Here is a 19228-nt window from a genome sequence, read left to right on the forward strand (position 1 = left end):
TCCACATCATCGACCCCCCCCCCTCACCTCCTCCACATCATCGACCCCCCCCCTCACCTCCTCCACATCATCGACCCCCCCCCCTCACCTCCTCCACATCATCGACCCCCCCCCCCTCACCTCCTCCACATCATCGACCCCCCCCCTCACCTCCTCCACATCATCGACCCCCCCCCTCACCTCCTCCACATCATCGACCCCCCCCCTCACCTCCTCCACATCATCGACCCCCCCCTCACCTCCTCCACATCATCGACCCCCCCCCCTCACCTCCTCCACATCATCGACCCCCCCCCCTCACCTCCTCCACATCATCGACCCCCCCCACCTCCTCCACATCATCGACCCCCCCCCTCACCTCCTCCACATCATCGACCCCCCCCCTCACCTCCTCCACATCATCGACCCCCCCCTCACCTCCTCCACATCATCGACCCCCCCCCCTCCTCCACATCATCGACCCCCCCCCTCCTCCACATCATCGACCCCCCCCCCCTCCTCCACATCATCGACCCCCACCCCACCCCCCCCTCCACATCATCAACCCCCACCCCCCCTCCACATCATCAACCCCAACCCCACCCCCCCCCTCCTCCACATCATCAACACCCCCCCACCCCCCCCTCCTCCACATCATCAACACCCCCCCACCCCCCCCTCCTCCACATCATCAACACCCCCCCACCCCCCCCTCCTCCACATCATCAACCCACCCCCATGATGATTAAAAAATTAAAAATAAACCTTTTACACACCTATACGCAGGCTCTCCTCAGCAGCACAGGGGGCTGCGTTCTTCTCCCGCTATAGTGCAGGCGCCGATGAGTGACGTCATCGGCGCCTGCACTGCGTGGGGGCAGAGTTCACAGGTCTCCTCTCAGTGAAGCGGCAGGTCCTGCGGCTCACACTGAGAGGAGGCTTAGCTGTGTGTGCACACAGCTGAAAGCGGCGCTGGCTCGCCTGGGGATCCGGGACAAGTATCCTGGATCCCCATTAGCGGAGTGAGCACCTCTCCGCCCGGAGCCCCGCGTGCCATGAGTGGTTGCCGACCCGACTATTTTAAATTGGGGGGGCACGGCCTGATCTAGGGGGGGCCATGGCCCCCTCTGGCCCCCCCCTAGCGACGCCACTGGATATAAGGCTATCCTTTATATAAAAGATAAACATAGGCATAAGGCTATCCTTCATATAAGATAGAGATAGGTATAATAAGACTATCCTTCATATAAGATAGACGTAAGGCTATCCTTCATACACTGCTCAAAAAAATTAAGGGAACACTAAGATAACACATCCTAGATCTGAATGAATGAACTAATCGTATGAAATACTTTCGTCTTTACATAGTTGAATGTGCTGACAACAAAATCACACAAAAATGATCAATGGAAATCAAATTTATCAACCCATGGAGGTCTGGATATGGAGTCACACTCAAAATCACAGTGGAAAACCACACTACAGGCTGATCCAACTTTATGTAATGTCCTTAAAACAAGTCACAATGAGGCTCAGTAGTGTGTGTGGCCTCCACGTGCCCGTATGACCTCCCTACAACGCCTGGGCATGCTCCTGATGAGGTGAGGGATGGTCTCCTGAGGGATGTCCTCCCAGACCTGGACTAAAGCATCCGCCAACTCCTGGACAGTCTGTGGTGAAATGTGGTGTTGGTGGATGGAGCGAAACATGATGTCTCAGATGTGCTCAATCGGATTCAGGTCTGGGGAACGGGCGGCCAGTCCATAGCATCAATGCCTTCCTCTTGCAGGAACTGCTGACAAACTCCAGCCAAGTGAGGTTTAGCATTGTCTTGCATTAGGAGGAACCCAGGGCCAACCGCACCAGCATATGGCTTTGGCAACTAGAGTGAAAGCACCACCAGCATTCAAAAGTGACCACAACATCAGCCAGGAAGCATAGGAACTGAGAAGTGGTCTGTGGCCACCACCTGCAGAACCACTCCTTTATTGGGGGTGTCTTGCTAATTACCTATAATTTCCACCTGTTGTCTGTTCCATTTGCACAACAGCATGTGAAATTGATTGTCAATCAGTGTTGCTTCCTGAGTGGACAGTGGGATTTCACAAAAGTGTCATTGACTTGGAGTTACATTGTGTTGTTTAAGTGTTCCCTTTATTTTTTGTGCAGTGTATAAGAAAGGGATATGCATAAGGCTATCCTTCATCTAAGATAGGGGGCTTTTTTTTTATAGAATCCAGAATATTGGGCAGACTAGATGGGCCAAATGATTTTTATCTGCCAACATATTATAGGTTTCTCACTAGGTCATGCTTCTAGATACTTTGGGGGAGATTTATCAAAACCTGTCCAGAGGAAAAGTTGCCCAGTTGCCCATAGCAACCAATCAGATCGCTTCTTTCATTTTTAACTAGGCCTCTGCAAAATGAAAGAAGCAACTTTTCCTATGGACATCTTTTGATAAATCTTCCCCTTTGTTTTTTTGAAGTATCTAGCTTCTGTGTTTGGCACACAAATCCCTCTGTTCTGCTGCTCACTCATTCTGACATCCACTACTCAGGAAAGGGGCATGTCCTAGGCAAGCACTGAGCCCGCCCTCACTCATCATACATTCACTTCCTCCCAGAGTCTGCTGTACTGGGTCTATTCATCCAGTAACTGCAGGCTGCTCTGTAATCCCATTCTGTTTTCATGCTGCTAGTCCCGCCCTCACTTTCTGGATTTTAAAAGAGAATGCTGAAGCCGGACAGCTGTCTTTTTTTTTTTTTTTTTTTGGAGATAACATTTTTTTCTGAAGTATATTAAAAAGGTTAATGTTTTGTCAAGATGTACATATAGAGACTTTTTGAATCCGATAAGGAACATTTAAGAGTGTATTAAAGTTGCAACTCAGCAGGATCGCACCCAGCAAAGTATTAGTCTTTGCAAACAAGTTTTATTCAGCTTGGTTTGGTTTTACATAAGAAAAGTGGTTGCATAGCAGGATATGTATTACACATAGCACTAGGAAATAAGGGCAGCATGTGACAGGCCACAAAAGAGCTTATCAGCTGTAATAATAGAGTCATATTTTATCAGTAAGTTCACTGCTGAAGATGGTAGGCAACACTTATCGTTTATAGACAAAAACATCATAACACAGTGGAGGTTTTACTTCCCTTTCCATAAATGTTAATGTTTTAATGTTAATGTGCTGAATTGTTGGGGACTCTTGCTGGAGTGAGGCTGGAGAAGTGAATCGTCTCTAACTCCTCTCAACACCAGTCTCCCACATAAGCTTAAAAAGACAGACTGCAGCCTCATACCCCTCCTCCCCTAACCTTTCTTTAGGAACAGAGAAGGTTGAACATTTACTGAACCTGCAGGGAATATATTACAAAGTGATATGAAAAAAAAAAATAAGTATACCTTCATAGAACTAGGCCTATTGGGCCTATTTTTTATTTTAACTAAGGGTTTGTACCAAAATATTGAAACATCAAGAAGTATAAGGATAACGCACTCACCGCAGGCTTCAATGCAGCAAATTCAGGCTTTATTCAATATTCACAGCAAACAACTTTAATGAAACGGACAGATACACAGGGAGCATCTGCGGAACAGGTGAGGATGGGGGCATTCTGCTGTGAATATTGAATAAAGCCTGAATTTGCTGCTTTGAAGCCTGCGGTGAGTGCGTTATCCTTATACCTCTTGCTGTTTAAGTATCTATAGTGGGGCAAAAATGTATTTAGTCAGCCAACAATTGTGCACGTTCTCCCACTTAAAAAGATAAGAAGCCTGTAAATGTCATCATAGATATACCTCAGCTATGAGAGACAAAAAAAATCACAGTCTGATTTTTAAAGAATTTATTTGCAAATTAATGTAGAAAATAAGTATTTGGTCACCTACAAACAAGCAAGATTTCTGTCTCTCACAGACCTGTAACTTCTTCTTTAAGAGTCTCCTCTGTCCTCCACTTGTTACCTGTATTAATGGCTCCTGTTTGAACTTGTTATCAGTATAAAAGACACCTGTCCACAACCTCAAACAGTCACACTCCCAACTCCACAATGGCAAAGACCAAAGAGCAGTCGAAGGACACAGAAACAAAATTGTAGACCTGCACCAGGCTGGGAAGACTGAATCTGCAATAGGCAAGAAGCTTGATGTGAAGAAATCAACTGTGGGAGCAATTATTAGAAAAAGGAAGACATACAAGACCACTGATAATCTCCCTTTGATCTGGGGCTCCATGCAAGATCTCACCCCGTGGTGTCAAAATGATCACAGGAACGGTGAGCAAAAATCCCAGAACAACACGGGGGGACCTAGTGAATGACCTGCAGATAGCTATGACCAAAGTAACAAAGGCTACCATCAGTAACACACTAATCCGCCAGGGACTCAAATCATGCAGTGCCAGACGTGTCCCCCTGCTTAAGCCAGTACATGTCCGGGCCCATCTGAAGTTTGCTAGAGAGTATTTGGATGATCCAGAAGAGGATTGGGAGAATGTCATATGGTCAGATGAAACCAAAGTAGAACTTTTTGGTAAAAACTCAACTCGTTGTGTTTGGAGGAGAAAGAATGCCGAGTTGCATCCAAAGAACACCATTCCTACTGTGAAGCATGGGGGTGGAAACATCATGCTTTGGGGCTGTTTTATAGCAAAAGGACCAGGACGACTGATGCGTGTAAAGGAAAGACTCAATGGGGCCATGTATTGTCAGATTTTGAGTGAAAACCTCCTTCCATCAGCAAGGGCATTGAAGATGAAATGGGGCTGGGTCTTTTAGCATGACAATGATTCCAAACACAACGCCCGGGCAACGAAGGAGTGGCTTCGTAAGAAGCATTTCAAGGTCCTGGAGTGGCCTAGCCAGTCTTAAATCTCAACCCCATAGAAATCCTTTGGCCAGAGTTGAAAGTCTGTTTTGCCCAGCGACAGCCCCAAAACATCACTGCTCTAGAGGAGATCTGCATGGAGTAATGAGCCAAAATACCAGCAACAGTGTGTGAAAACCTTGTGAAGACTTACAGCAAACGTTTGACCTCTGTCATTGCCAGCAAAGGGTATATAACAAAGTATTAAAATTAACTTTTGTTATTGACCAAATACTTAATTTTCCACCATAATTTGCAAAAAAATTCTTTAAAAATCAGACAATGTGATGTTATGGAATTTTTTTCTCATTATGTCTCTCATAGTTGAGGTATACCTATGATGAAAATTACAGGCCTCTCATCTTTTTAAGTGGGAGAACGTGCCCAATTGGTGGCTGACTACTTTTTTGCCCCACTGTACTATACCTGTATACTTTTGGATGAGAGCACCTCCACGGCTCATTTGGCTCATGGACAGACACACGTGCTGTGTGCTATGTCTACACTGGCAAAACCTGCGTTGAACAGTCACTAGCGGTGCCAGACTTTTTCTTTCTTATTTGCATTTATTTGTACCAAAAATACACTGCTAAGTATAATGCAATCATCTAATGCCTAAAATGTATTGATCTTCAGGATAGGCAATCAATTTCAGATTAGTGGGGTGCAGACATTTGGCACCACCAGACACAGTTAAACATGAAGCAGATGGATCAGTACATTGTGTAGTGGCTTTTCTAGGTTAATGCAGCTCTTCTCTCATTCATTCTTATAGGATCCAAGCTGCAGTAACCCAGCTTGGTCCCTACACAATGTAGAACTGTCTGCGCCGTTTCACTGCCTGTGCTGGGACCATGGCTCTGGCAAACAGCAGCTGATAAAGGGGGTGCCCAGTGTCGGCATTCTACCAATCTGATACTAATGACCTATCTTGAGCACAGGCCACCATATAAGGTTGAACATCGCTTCTTCTCTAAAAATCTTCCTCTACGAATATTCAGATGTAATTTTACCTCCCCAGGTCATACACAGCCTATAGATTTGTGTTTTGTTAATGGCTCGGTTGTATTTTTATATTAATAAGACATTCTTGAGTCTTTAATTACTGTTGCAAACTGTCATCTTATTGAGTATATAGGTAATTGCTCATGTAAGATGGAAAAGGTTACAATTACAATGAAAGATAAGTTTAACATACAGTATCTATGGGTTTGCATTACAAATGCTTTGTATTAGTGTGTGCAGTCCACATGGCCTGTCATTAAATGTTTCGGGACTTCTTCCATGAACGAGAAAACTTTTGGTCCATTCTTATCAGATCACAATCATAACTGCATCAATTGCGCTGATCTTTTTCCATTGCTTTTCATGGCAACAGCACAGTCCGTGCCGCAGTACACGTGCCATGTGTTTGTCATATTCCGACAGCAGTCGCCTGCATGTGAGCAAACAAGGAGCGACCCCTGCTTAGTAATACTTCTTACACGCAGAGGGACACTTCCACTTCATGTGTGTGTTCTTTGATGTCTATTAAGATGGGACTTGTAGTCAAATTGTTTTCCGCACAGGTTACACTTATGAGGCTTCACTCCCGTGTGCTTCCTCTGATGAACAAGAAGACGAGACCTGTAGTTAAAGTCCTTCCCACAATCTTCACATTTATGAGGCTTACCCCCGTTGTGTGTTCTCTGGTGGACAATGAGTCGCGACCTGTATTCAAACTCTCTTCCACAATCACTGCATCTATGAGGCTTTTCTACCGAATGTTTCTTCATGTGCTCGGCCAAGGTAGGCTCAGAAACGAAACATCTCCCGCATTCGCAGCATATATAAGGAGTTGAGGATTCTTGGTCTAAGGCAATATAACAATCATTCTCCAAATCCTCCAGCTGGTCCTCATTTATGGCTTCATAATCTAAGTAATCGGTTTTAAATTTCAAGTCTTGTTTTCGGCTTTTTCTCCTCACGATATGAACATTTTCCCATGATGGATTATTCTCGGGGAGGAAACTCTCACCCAGAGAGAATGGTTTATGTTCATCAGAAACAGAGTTAGAAATAAGATTTACCACATCATAAGGATCATTGGAAAAATTATTAGTGACGTCTTCTCTTTGGAACTCCTGAGAGACATAGGATGTTTGTACAGTTTCTCCTTCCAGCCAAGCTGCTTGGTGGGATTCTTCTACTGTTCCCCTGTCCAAAGAATGATCTGTTTAAGACATGAAACAAAGTTCTTTATTTGTGTCTTAAAGTGCACCCGTCAAATCCAACAAAAAATGTTTTTTATATATCACTCAGTACCTAATCCTGACCATGTACATTTTTATGTGTCTGGAACCTTTATATATTTTTTTTATTACACTTTTAATTGAGCTCACTAGTCTGAATTCCTCTCAAAGGGAGGGGGCGTGGCCTCACTGTGCAGGTCTCCGCCCCCTCCCTCAGTATGCTGTCTGCTCACATCTCCCCTAGCATTAGCAAAACTACAACTCCCAGCTTGTCCTCACTGACAGTAGCGGGGCACAAGCTGACAGTGGGAGGATTTTAACTCCAGCTCTGAGCCCTGCACTCACAGCTGTCAATCAAGGAAGTGTGTCCATGACATATGTAATGACTCATGGACACAGCAGGACTAGTATGTGTCCAAGCAGGTAGGGGGGCAGTTGTTTGAGTTTTTCAGTATGAAATACTGAACATTTTCTAATGAAAGCAATTTCAAAACCTATTGGTTATACATGCTTTACAACATATCAAAAGTTTTTGTATCTGACAGTGCCCATTTAAAAGGAGTTTTCCCACTTTGGACAATCCTTACCTGAAAGGTACCTTGACACTAAGCTGTAACTTATACACAGATTACCTATTGGTAACTAAGTACCATATTTTCCCATACACCTAATAGTCCTCACATAAAAAATGAAATGCCAGCATGGGTCCTGTTTGTGAATGCAAGTATAGCAGAATGAACTGCCTACTGGGAGTAATAATTCTAGTAGGTAGATATTAGTGCACCTGCAAAATGCACTATTCTATTCGGTCTAGATTACCTGCTGATATTAAAATAAACAAAGCCCCCCAACATGTTTCATCACTAAAAATATGGCATCATCAGGGGCAACGGCCCCTGATCACAAAATGTTCTGCTGTCAAGACTCCCAGTGATCTGTGGGAAACCGGACAGTGGGTGTTTAATGTCCCTCCAGTGCGACCACAATGGAAATAAAGCATTAGACAGTGCCTATTTAGATCAATAGGTTTTATGTGTAATAAAGGACTTCCTCCTCAACCTGACCAAGAGAAGGGGATCCTGAATAGTGGACTTCCTAACTTCTGAATTCCATAACTGGGTATATGAAACTAGATTATCTCCCACACCATGCAGCTTTCTTCAGATGTTAAATAAGTAAATCAATAATCATTCACTAATTTTTAGTGATCCTATTAGGGGATCCCCATTGATTTGAGGTTACTACTAGAGCTGAGCGAACTTAAAACTGATGGCTTAGCCATTGATTGCCTGATTGCTGTTACGAACGCTGGAGTTGTCGCCAGGAACTCGTGATGTCATAGCTCCGCCTCCTCGTGACGTCGCGCCCGGCCCCTCAATGTGAGTCTACGGGAGGGGGCGTGACAGCCATCACGCCCCCTCCCATATACTTGCATTGAGGGGCGGGGCGTGATATCATGAGGGGGCGGGGCTATGATGTCACGAGCTCCCGGTGCTCGGAACAGTTTGTTCCAAACACTGATCAGCGGAGTACCCCTTTAATGTTGCCTTTCCAGGTCGCATTTACTGTAAGTTTGCTCAACACTAGTTACTACCAAAGAAGTGCTTGGTGCAACAGGTCACCCTGCAGGTTTCCCCCATTTGAGAGAAATTATAGATGGATAAAAATGATTACGCCTTACATATACTAAAACATAAGCAAGAGGGAAGAGGATATAGTTTGTATATATGTGGACATACAGGGCGTGCTGGATGGCAAGTCTTCTTCACCTGTGACATCAATGATTTCCTCTTCCTTCATACTTTCCTTCAGAGTCTCCTCCACTTGTTCAACACTCTGTATGTTGTCACCAGCTTCACCTGTATGTAAAAAGGTTAGCAGAGATCATGCATCATAAAACTATTTTCCTATCTGACATATTTCCCTGTGTTAGCTTCCTAACATTGAGGGGGACTTTAAAGGGGTACTCCGCCGCTCAGCATTTGGAACAAACTGTTCTGAACGCTGGAGCTTGTGACGTCATAGCCCCGCCGCTCGTGAAGTCACGCCCTCCCCCCTCAATGCAAGTCTATGGGAGGGGGCGTGGCTGCTGTCACGCCCCCTCCCATAGACTTGCATTGAGGGGGGAGGGCGTGACGCCATGAGGGGGTGGGGCTATGACATCACAAGCTCCCGGCATCGGTTCCAGCGTCCAGAATAGTTTGTTCCAAACGCTAAACAGCGGCGTACCCCTTTAAATGTCTTTCCTTTCATTTTTAGTTCTGCCATACACTGCCAGATTCTTTGGCCCAATCCAATAACTGGATAGCAAGAATTCTCAATGGTGTGAAGCACTCTTATTGCTGACTGATGTTTATACATGTTAATAAATCCCTGAGATTGACTCACAGAACCTTCACTTTTCTGAAAAAGGTAGAATGGTGTATACACCTCCTGTTCTGTCCACAGGCTACATAAACAGCGTTCTACGACAGGTAGATGTCGCCAAGCTCCTATAAATGAATACATTAGTTACCTGTTTTTATAAGGCAGTTCAGTGGTCCCTCAACTTACAATGGAATCAGGTTGCAACATTTTCAACATAAAATGTAGTAACTTGGAACCAGACTCAACATACAAGACTACAGACAAACCAGATCTGCGAAACGTGTCAATGCCTGGAAGATCTGGTAAAACCCCTGTATTACTGAAGTGCATGCACTGACTGGTGTCTGGTAGCGCCCACTACAGTACAGGGAGGTATTACATGTTCTGTACTCTTTACCTGTATTCCTAAAGTGCATGCACTGACTGGTGTCTGGTAGCGCCCACTACAGTACAGGGAGGTATTACATGTTCTGTACTCTTTACCTGTGCCAGGGTTAACTACTCCTTTGAGGTGAGGGTGGCTCCATGTTACTTTTTTAGGACACTGTGTGTAGTGTACAGGACCCTGAAGAAGCTCAGAAGAAGCCAAAGGCTGTCCGGGCATGCTGGGAGTTGTAGTTTTCTAACAGCTGGAGGCTTCCTGGTCGGAAAACACTGATCTAGCATCAGGAAGGTCATGTGGTGGGATGTGACATGTGAGCAGAGTTTTGAAGTGTCACCTTTCGAGACTACTAGTTGTCACTTGTGGCAGGGAATTATATGCTGTAGTTACAAATCAATTGGTTTTATTAAAGGGGTACTTCACTGGAAATCATTTTTCTTCAAATCAACTGGTGCCAGAAAGTTAAACAGATTTGTAAATTACTTCTATTAAAAAAATCTTAATCCTTCCAGTACTTAACTGCTGTATACTACAGAGGAAAATCTTTTCTTTTTGAATTTCTTTTCTGTCTGACTACAGTGCTCTCTGCTGACATCTCTGTCCATGTCAGGAACTGTCCAGAGCAGGAGAGGTTTGCTATGGGGATTTTCTCCTGCTCCGGACAGTTCCTGACATGGACAGAGGTGTCAGCAGAGAGCACTGTGGTCAGACAGAAAAGAAATTCAAAAAGAAAAGAACTTTCTCTGTAGTATACAGCAGCTGATAAGTCCTGGAAGGATTAAGATTTTTTTAATAGAAGTAATTTACAAATCTGTTTAACTTTTTGCTTTAAAACAAAATGTTTTCCAGCGGAGTACCCCTTTAAACATGCAATATGAGAATAACGTTCTGGTTCAGGCCATGCATTTTGAGTTTACTTCCTATATGGAGAGATTTATTGTCCTGCTACTCACCAATAATAATCGCTGTAGGTGGTTCTGGGGGCTCAACCACCTCTGTATTTCCTGCATCTTCTGCTCCAGACAAACAGTCTAGATCATCTTCTTGCAAGTCTAAAAGTAAAGACAGCAAAATAAAATGCAATTTATATTTTTTATCTAATAAGATAACTTAGCAGAATACCTGATTTATCTCTGCCTAAGATCTGCTATATCATTGAATATGACTGCATAATATCATGCAGGTCTCCCTTGTGCTGCTAAAGCAGCTCTGATCCACACCTGATCCCCCCTGTTAAAGGAGTACTCTGGTGGAAAACTTTTTTTTTTTTTTTTTAAATCAACTGGTGCCAGAAAGTTAAACAGATTTGTAAATCACTTATATTTAAAAAATCTTAATCCTTCCAGTACTAAATAGCTGCTGAATACTAGAAAGGAAATTATTTTCTTTTTGGAACACAGAGCTCTCTGCAGACATCACGACCACAGTGCTCTCTGCTGACATCTCTGTCCATTTTAAGAACTGTCCAGAGCAGCATGTGTTTGCTATGGGGATTTTCTCCTACTCTGGACAATTCCTAAAATGGACAAAGATGTCAGCTGAGAGCACTGTGTTCCAAAAAGAAAAGAATTTCCTCTGTAGTATTCAGCAGCTAATAAGTACTGGAAGGATTAAGATTTTTTAATAGAAGTAATTTACAAATCTGTTCAACTTTTTGGCACCAGTTGATTTAAAAAAACAAAAAAAATTCCACCGGAGTACCCTTTTAATGAGCCAACCGGAGTCACCACTTGAGTCTGGTCGGCTCATTTCTGCCCCGTATCCGGCTGGGGTACGGGAGCGCGTGGTTTTCCCCTCCCCCAGCCGGATCCGGCAGCCGTAGACTGAAAACGTGGTGTGAAAGCACCCTTACAGTAGCTTTTTTCTAGGATCAAACCAAAGAGGTCAGCCTTCACTCCCCCATGCACATACATGAGCCCTGGGCGCCCATTATCACCTTGCTGGTTTATTAGTGGTCCTTTCGTACACTTTTGGTAGGAATGAAATTCTGCATGGAACATCGCCACAAGACCTGCAATTTTGGAGATGGTGCGACCAAGGCATCTAGGCATCAAAATCTGGCCCTCAGGTCCTTGTCACCTGCCCATTTAGGGTGCATGCACACCACGTTTTTGCTATACAGTTCCCGTATAAGGTTTCAAGGTAAAAACCATACGGAACCGTATAAAAAAACGTATGCATTGGCTTAACATTGTAAACCGTATGTCAAATGCATCATCTGGTTTAGTCCGTTTTGCGTCATACGGTTTTGTAAGTTTTTTTACCTGTACCCAAAACCGTAGTCTACCACTTTTTTTTGGTCCGGGTGAAAAACCGTATATGTTTTTTTTTTTAAACATGGGAGTCAATGGGAACTGTACAGAGCCGTATGTGCTTTCGGTTCCATCCGGTTTGTACCATACAGTTTTTGACTTTGCACTGTTTTTTTTTCTTGGAATTTCAATCTAACAAGTGAAACTTTATTCAAAAATGGAGTGAAAAGTTAAAAACGTATACGTTTTTTTCTTAAAAACGGATGCAGCCGGACATCATTTTTCAAACCGTATACGGGTTGAAATTTGTACACACATTTTGATACAGTTTAGTCCGGTTTAGAGGAATCCGTTTTTCATTAAAAACCTGATACGGAAACTGTGTTGCAAAAACGTGGTGTGAATGCAGTCTTATTCTGCTTACAACACTTCAAGAACTGACTGTTTACTTATATATGTTTACAAAATATATTCCACCCCCTGACAGTCACCATTTTTTTCCGTTACTCACTTCAATTGTTTAAGTTATGGCTGTTAGTGTAATGCATGGTTTCCCAACCAGGGTGCCTCCAGCTGTTGCAAAACTACAACTCCCAGCATGCCCGGACAGCCAAAGGCTGTCCGGGCATGCTGGGAGTTGTAGTTTTGCAACAGCTGGAGGCACTCTGGTTGGGAAACAGTGGTGTAATGTAACAGACATAAAAGTGCAGAGTTCACATAGTGCTTCTGCACCAACAGCCTAGTTCCAGCATTTTTGTTTTTATAGTAAATAAAGAGAGGTAGTGAAATTATTTACAATGATTGAGTATATATGTTTTTTCTTCTTGTATGTGGTATACACATACGCATTGCGACAGAAAAGCTAGATTGAGCTGATTAGCCATTATGTTACGTCATCGCAAAAATCTGTTCTGAGGAAAAATATACTTCACAACCTAACACAGTAACCACTGTACAGTGCCTCTCCAGCTAATGCCGAACTAAAACTCCCAGGATGCCCTGACAGTCTCATGCTGGTGTCCTGCATCACCTGAGCTTAGGTTCGATGGCACTCGCACCGCACTGATGGACTGGTGACTTTTAACCATCACATCCTTATAATGGTCCTTGTGTTGTTCAATATAGTCCCACTCCTCCGTCGAGAAATAGATTGAGATGTCTCCACACTTGATTGGTACCTACAACAACAACAAAAAAAGACAAAAAGAAATGTAAACTCTTGGCGTGGTGTTAAAGGGGTAGTCTGATCCCACCTGTAACTGCTTCCGGAACCGCTGGAGGCCCTCAGGCTAATACCATCCCGACCACGGGGACGTAAGATCGTGACGTCACGACTCCGCCCCCGTGTGACGTCACACCCACCCCCTCAATGCAAGTCTATGGGAGGGCGCGTGATCAGACATCTTATTCCCTATCCTTTGGATAGGGGATAAGATGACTAGGGGAGGAGTATCCCTTTAAGTGGACACTAAAGCTGTCAACATTGTGCAGCCACGCTATGCAGGCGTGACTAAGCCCACATGCGGTGGTTGCAACATAGGACCAGTCGTACAGCACACCTACTGTAAGTGGGCAGAAAAGTATACTTCACTGTAGATGAGCCACGGGGAGAGAGAGTAGGTCATTTTTGTGTCCACCACTGGTATATATGGTATGCTGAGGATAGTAGAGCTTTGTAAATAGGTGTGGACCATATCAACAGGATATGCCATAAATGCTTAAAAGGTACCTTTCATCAAAAAAACTTTTGATATATTATAGATTAATGTATGCAGAATAACTTTCCAATTGCATGTTATTAAAAAATATGCTTCTTTCTATTTAATTTCCCACCAGTCCTGGCCGCCAACCCTTTTTTTTTTTTTTAGATTTCAGAATAATACTGGAGTCCTAAATCTCAGACTGCAGTCGGGACACAGACAAGCTCAGCACTGCTCCCTGCCTGTCAATCAGACAGGCAGGAGCCAGCACTGTGCTCATAGCACAGCTGACTCCGCCTTACTGCATGCCCTCCTTCATTTTACTATCTGAGCTTTGATCTTTCTTCTCTCTGCACATGCAGTTGCTAACAGAGAGGAGAAGATTCAGATCTGCAGGCTGCTATGTTCACAGCCTCTATGCAGGGCCACGCCCCCCCCCCTCCTCCCTCACACTATGACAGCTGAAGGAGCAGCCAAGAAGACAATAAATCAGGTAGAAAGAGGGTGTTTTGAATGAAAAGAAACACAGGGATAGTGTCAGTGAGAGTCAGGGACAGATGGGGGGGGGGGATTAGGGAGAGTTTAGATCATGATAGGTACTCTTTAATAGAGAAACCCCAGGTTTGCCAATTAAGGCTGACCACACTTGCCGTGAAAGATGGCGAGAGGTGAAAGTCCCAGTGGTGGAACCTGCATCTGTCAAACAACTATGGCATAGCCTGTCCATATGCCATAAATGTTTACGATTAGAATACTCTTTTAACCCCTTAAGGACCAGTACATTTAGGCCTGCATACCCCTTGAAGACCAAGCCTGTTTTATTAGAGAATAACTCTGGTAATGTTTTGCCAATCACGATAATTCTGCCATTGTTCTTTTGTCACAAGTTGTACTTCATGTACATTGTAAAAGTAAGCCGATATTTGTATTTCATTTATTTATTTTTGCAAAAAATCACAGAATTTTCAGTTTTTTTTTTGCTATTTTAACACTAATATGTTGCATATATTTATACTTGCTGAGAAAATAGTTGATGAAACTTATACTTTCAGATGGCTACTTTATTTTGAAAGCATTTTTTTTAAATAAACATTTTTAATTAATTAGAAGCCTAAAAATGTTACTTGAAATTTTCAAAATTTCATCTATTTTTACAGTACATCTATTTTTCACATGCTATGCAAGGTTTGTAAAAACTTAGAGGTGGTAGAACATAGGAACCCCCCCCCCCCCCTAAATTACCCCATTTTAAAAAATAGACCCCTTAAGGTATTCACTAGGGGGTACTGTGAGTATTTTAACACCATAGTTTTTTGGCAGGCATTATAACAAGTATTAGAAATTCGAAATTTGCTTTTTTTTGTGGGACATATTATTTTGTACATTGCTTCTCATATTGAAAGAAACGCATCCTATATTTTATTGAGCTGCTCGGTCCGTGTTTGGAAATACTCCCGCATAATCCATATTTGGCTCCTTGTCCGCAAGGCAGGACCCAGAAGGGCATAATTTTAGGCTGAATGGATTATAGGCCACACTTCATGACTGCAAAGGGTTTTAGCTGCCAGAACCATACAGAACCCCCACAAGTTAACACATTTTGGAAACTACATCGCCTAAAGTATTCACCTAGACCAAAAGTGAGTACTTCGAGTCCTTTTTGTGTGGCTGGAATAGTTACAAAGTGAGTGGAAAAAAAATGAAATTTGATTTTTTTTTCCACAAATGCATAATTTGCAGGACATATTTTTTGTACATTGCATCTGAAAAGGAGGAAATGCGCCCCATATTTTATTATGCTTTTCGTCCCGCGTATGACAATACCACAGCTTAGGCCATATTTTGCTGCATTGCTACATGGTGGGACCAATGGAAGGAACCCCATTTGGATATTAGGACTTCATTATAAAAAGTCCCACTCCATGCCTGCAAAGGATTGAAGCTGGTATATCCATTACGCACCCCACAAGTGACCCCTTTTTAAAAACTACACCCCCTAAAGTATTCACTTAGGATAGTAGTGCATTCTTTGAGCCTTTTTGTGTTGATGGTATTAGCATAAGTCAGTGTAAAATATTTAAAATCTTAGTTTTTTTTCACATATGCATCATTTGTGGGATAATTTAAAAATAGCTTCTGAAATGAATGAACTGCTCCCCAAATTTTATTACGCTGCTTATCCTGTCTCAGTTAGGGAGAACCCTCGCTTTGCCCATATTTGCTTGCATGGCCACATAGTGGGACCCAAAAGGAGAGGAGCGCCATTTGGCTTTCAGGATATCATTGTACAAATCATAGGCCGCACTTCAACTTGCAAAGTATTCTAGCTGTCAGAACAATACTGCGCCCCCAGAAGTGACCCCATTTTTGAAACTACACCCCCTAAAGTATTCACCTCGGGCAAAAGTGAGTACGTTGAGCTCTTATTGTGTGGCTAGAATTATTTCAGTCCACAAACGCTTTATTTGTGGGACATCATTTTGGTAAGTCTCTTTTGAAATAGAGGAAATAGCCCCATATTTTATTACGCTGTTCGTCTCGGGCTGGGCAGTACCCCTACTTATCTATATCTGGTTGCATGACTGCCTGGTAGGACCTAGAACAGTGATGGCGAACCTATGGCATGCATGCCACATGTGGCACGCCAAGCCCCCTCAGTGGGCACGCGGCCATAGTTCGCAATCAGCTCATTCGGGACATCCGTGTGTCCCAAAAGATCTTTTCGGGACACAAGGATGTCCCAGTTACCTTTCTGCAGCCCCACTTTAACATTAAAGACACAGGGGCCGCCGGGAGGTCACTGACGTCCCGTGCTTGCGCCCATAGGAACAGAGGAGCAGAGCATCGAGGAGGAGGATGAACGCGCGCATGGTAAGTTACCTGCACGTCATCTTCAGTGCTCCGATCACCGCTCCTCCGGTCCTGGGACCTACTGCTATGGCATGTAGGCCATAGCAGTAGATTGTGACCCCGGACCGGTGATCGGAGCACCGAAGTGGGGCAGTACACAGACATAAAGCCTCCAGCCATAAACTGTATATGGCTGAAGGCTGTATGTCTGTGGGGGAGCTCTACTGCACCTAAGGGGGGGGGGGGGAACTATACTGCACCTAATGAGGGGAGAACTATACTGCACCTAATGAGGGGAGAACTATACTGCACCTAATGTGGGGAGAACTATACTGCACCAAATGTGGGGAGAACTATACTGCACCAAATGTGGGGAGAACTATACTGCACCTAATGAGGGGAGAACTATACTGCACCTAATGTGGGGAGAACTATACTGCACCTAATGTGGGGAGAACTATACTGCACCTAATGTGGGGAGAACTATACTGCACCTAATGTGGGGAGAACTATACTGCACCAAATGTGGGGAGAACTATACTGCACCAAATGTGGGGAGAACTATACTGCACCTAATGTGGGGAGAACTATACTGCACCTAATGTGGGGAGAACTATACTGCACCTAATGTGGGGAGAACTGTACTGCACCTAATGTGGGGAGAACTGTACTGCACCTAATGTGGGGAGAACTGTACTGCACCTAATGTGGGGAGAACTGTACTGCACCTAATGTGGGGAGAACTATACTGCACCTAATGTGGGGAGAACTATACTGCACCTAATGTGGGGAGAACTATACTGCACCTAATGTGGGGAGAACTATACTGCACCTAATGTGGGGAGAACTATACTGCACCTAATGTGGGGAGAACTATACTGCACCTAATGTGGGGAGAACTATACTGCACCTAATGTGGGGAGAACTATACTGCACCTAATGTGGGGAGAACTGTACTGCACCTAATGTGAGGAGAACTGTACTGCACCTAATGTGGGGAGAACTATACTGCACCTAATGTGGGGAGAACTATACTGCACCTAATGTGGGGAGAACTATACTGCACCTAATGTGGGGGAACTATACTGCACCTAATGTGGGGGAACTATACTGCACCTAATGTGGGGGAACTATACTGCACCTAATGTGGGGGAACTATACTGCACCTAATGTGGGGGAACTATACTGCACCTAATGTGGGGGGAACTATACTGCACCTAATGTGGGGGAACTATACTGCACCTAATGTGGGGGAACTATACTGCACCTAATGTGGGGGAACTATACTGCACCTAATGTGGGGGAACTATACTGCACCTAATGTGGGGGAACTATACTGCACCTAATGTGGGGGGAACTATACTGCACCTAATGTGGGGGGAACTATACTGCACCTAATGTGGGGGGAACTATACTGCACCTAATGTGGGGAGAACTGTACTGCACCTAATGTGGGGAGAACTGTACTGCACCTAATGTGGGGAGAACTGTACTGCACCTAATGTGGGGAGAACTGTACTGCACCTAATGTGGGGGGAACTATACTGCACCTAATGTGGGGGGAACTATACTGCACCTAATGTGGGGGGAACTATACTGCACCTAATGTGGGGGGAACTATACTGCACCTAATGTGGGGGGAACTGTACTGCACCTAATGTGGGGGGGGGGGGAACTATACTGCACCTAATATTGGGGGAACTATGCTGCACACACAGCACCCCCACACACAGCACCTCAGACACACATTTTAATTTGATTTAATTGCTGTGCTGGCTCTTTGAGGGAAAAAAAAGGTTGGTGTGCATTACGGTTTGGGCACTCGGGCTCAAAAAGTTTCGCCATCACTGGCCTAGAAGGAGAGGAGGACCTTTGGCTTTCAGGGCATCATTATATGAATTATAGACCCCTCTCCTTGCCTGCAAAGGATCGGAGCTGTCAGAACAATACCGCTCCCCTACAAGTGACCCCATGTGGACAGCAAAACTTTTGTCTCAGAAAGAAATATGTTTTAGCTGGACCAGGGACCGCTCTGATCGGTCCTTGGTTGGCTAGCAGTGACGCGCAGCTGTCTGTGACAGTTGAAGTTCCTGATGGATATATCCGTCATGTTGTGATGTTGTGGGAATAAGCACCCGATCATGGCCAATATATCCATCACAGGGCATTGAAAAAAAAAAAAAGAAACACTACAAAAACGGATTTATTTTGTCGGGGATTGTGGGTGTTCATAGTCCCCATTTATACTGCAGTTCTGCAGTATAGGTGTCCGTTGGAGTTATGTCAAAAAAGTGATGCCACCGTATACTGTAGCAGTCTCATTCGGAAATGAATGGGGCTGTTACAGTATACGTTAGTATCACTTTTTTGAGGTGATACTGACTGATACCTCTAACATACTGCAGAAATGCAGTATGAATGGGGCCTATGTTAAAAAATATTTAATAAGGGTAGAGTTACACAGGACGCATCCACAGCGTATTTCACAGTGCGGATGTCAAGTAGTGTGTGCAGCGGAATCTCTTTGGCAGCAATAGGATTCTGCTTCATCGGAATTTCTAAGTGGAATTTCAAAGCAGAATTCCACTTGTAAACTCC

At 44.1% G+C, this 19228-nt stretch overlaps 1 protein-coding gene across 6 annotated transcripts in view; it reads right to left on the bottom strand.

Annotated features, from left to right (window-relative positions):
- Positions 1-2903: 2903 nt before the first annotated feature.
- Positions 2904-19228, bottom strand: part of LOC130290458 (zinc finger protein 554-like) — a 68177-nt gene continuing 51852 nt past the window's right edge. For all 6 annotated transcript variants that reach the window (XM_056538111.1, XM_056538109.1, XM_056538108.1 and 3 more), the window contains 4 exons: positions 13111-13258; positions 10782-10880; positions 8819-8938; positions 2904-7060 (listed from right to left, as the gene is read on the bottom strand). In XM_056538111.1, coding sequence (XP_056394086.1) covers positions 6354-7060; positions 8819-8938; positions 10782-10880; positions 13111-13258 — 1074 coding nt within the window. In that variant the 3' untranslated portion in view covers positions 2904-6353. The remainder of the gene's footprint in view (positions 7061-8818; positions 8939-10781; positions 10881-13110; positions 13259-19228) is intronic.

The sequence above is a fragment of the Hyla sarda genome, chromosome 9, assembly GCF_029499605.1.
Source record: "Hyla sarda isolate aHylSar1 chromosome 9, aHylSar1.hap1, whole genome shotgun sequence".
NCBI lineage: Eukaryota > Metazoa > Chordata > Amphibia > Anura > Hylidae > Hyla > Hyla sarda.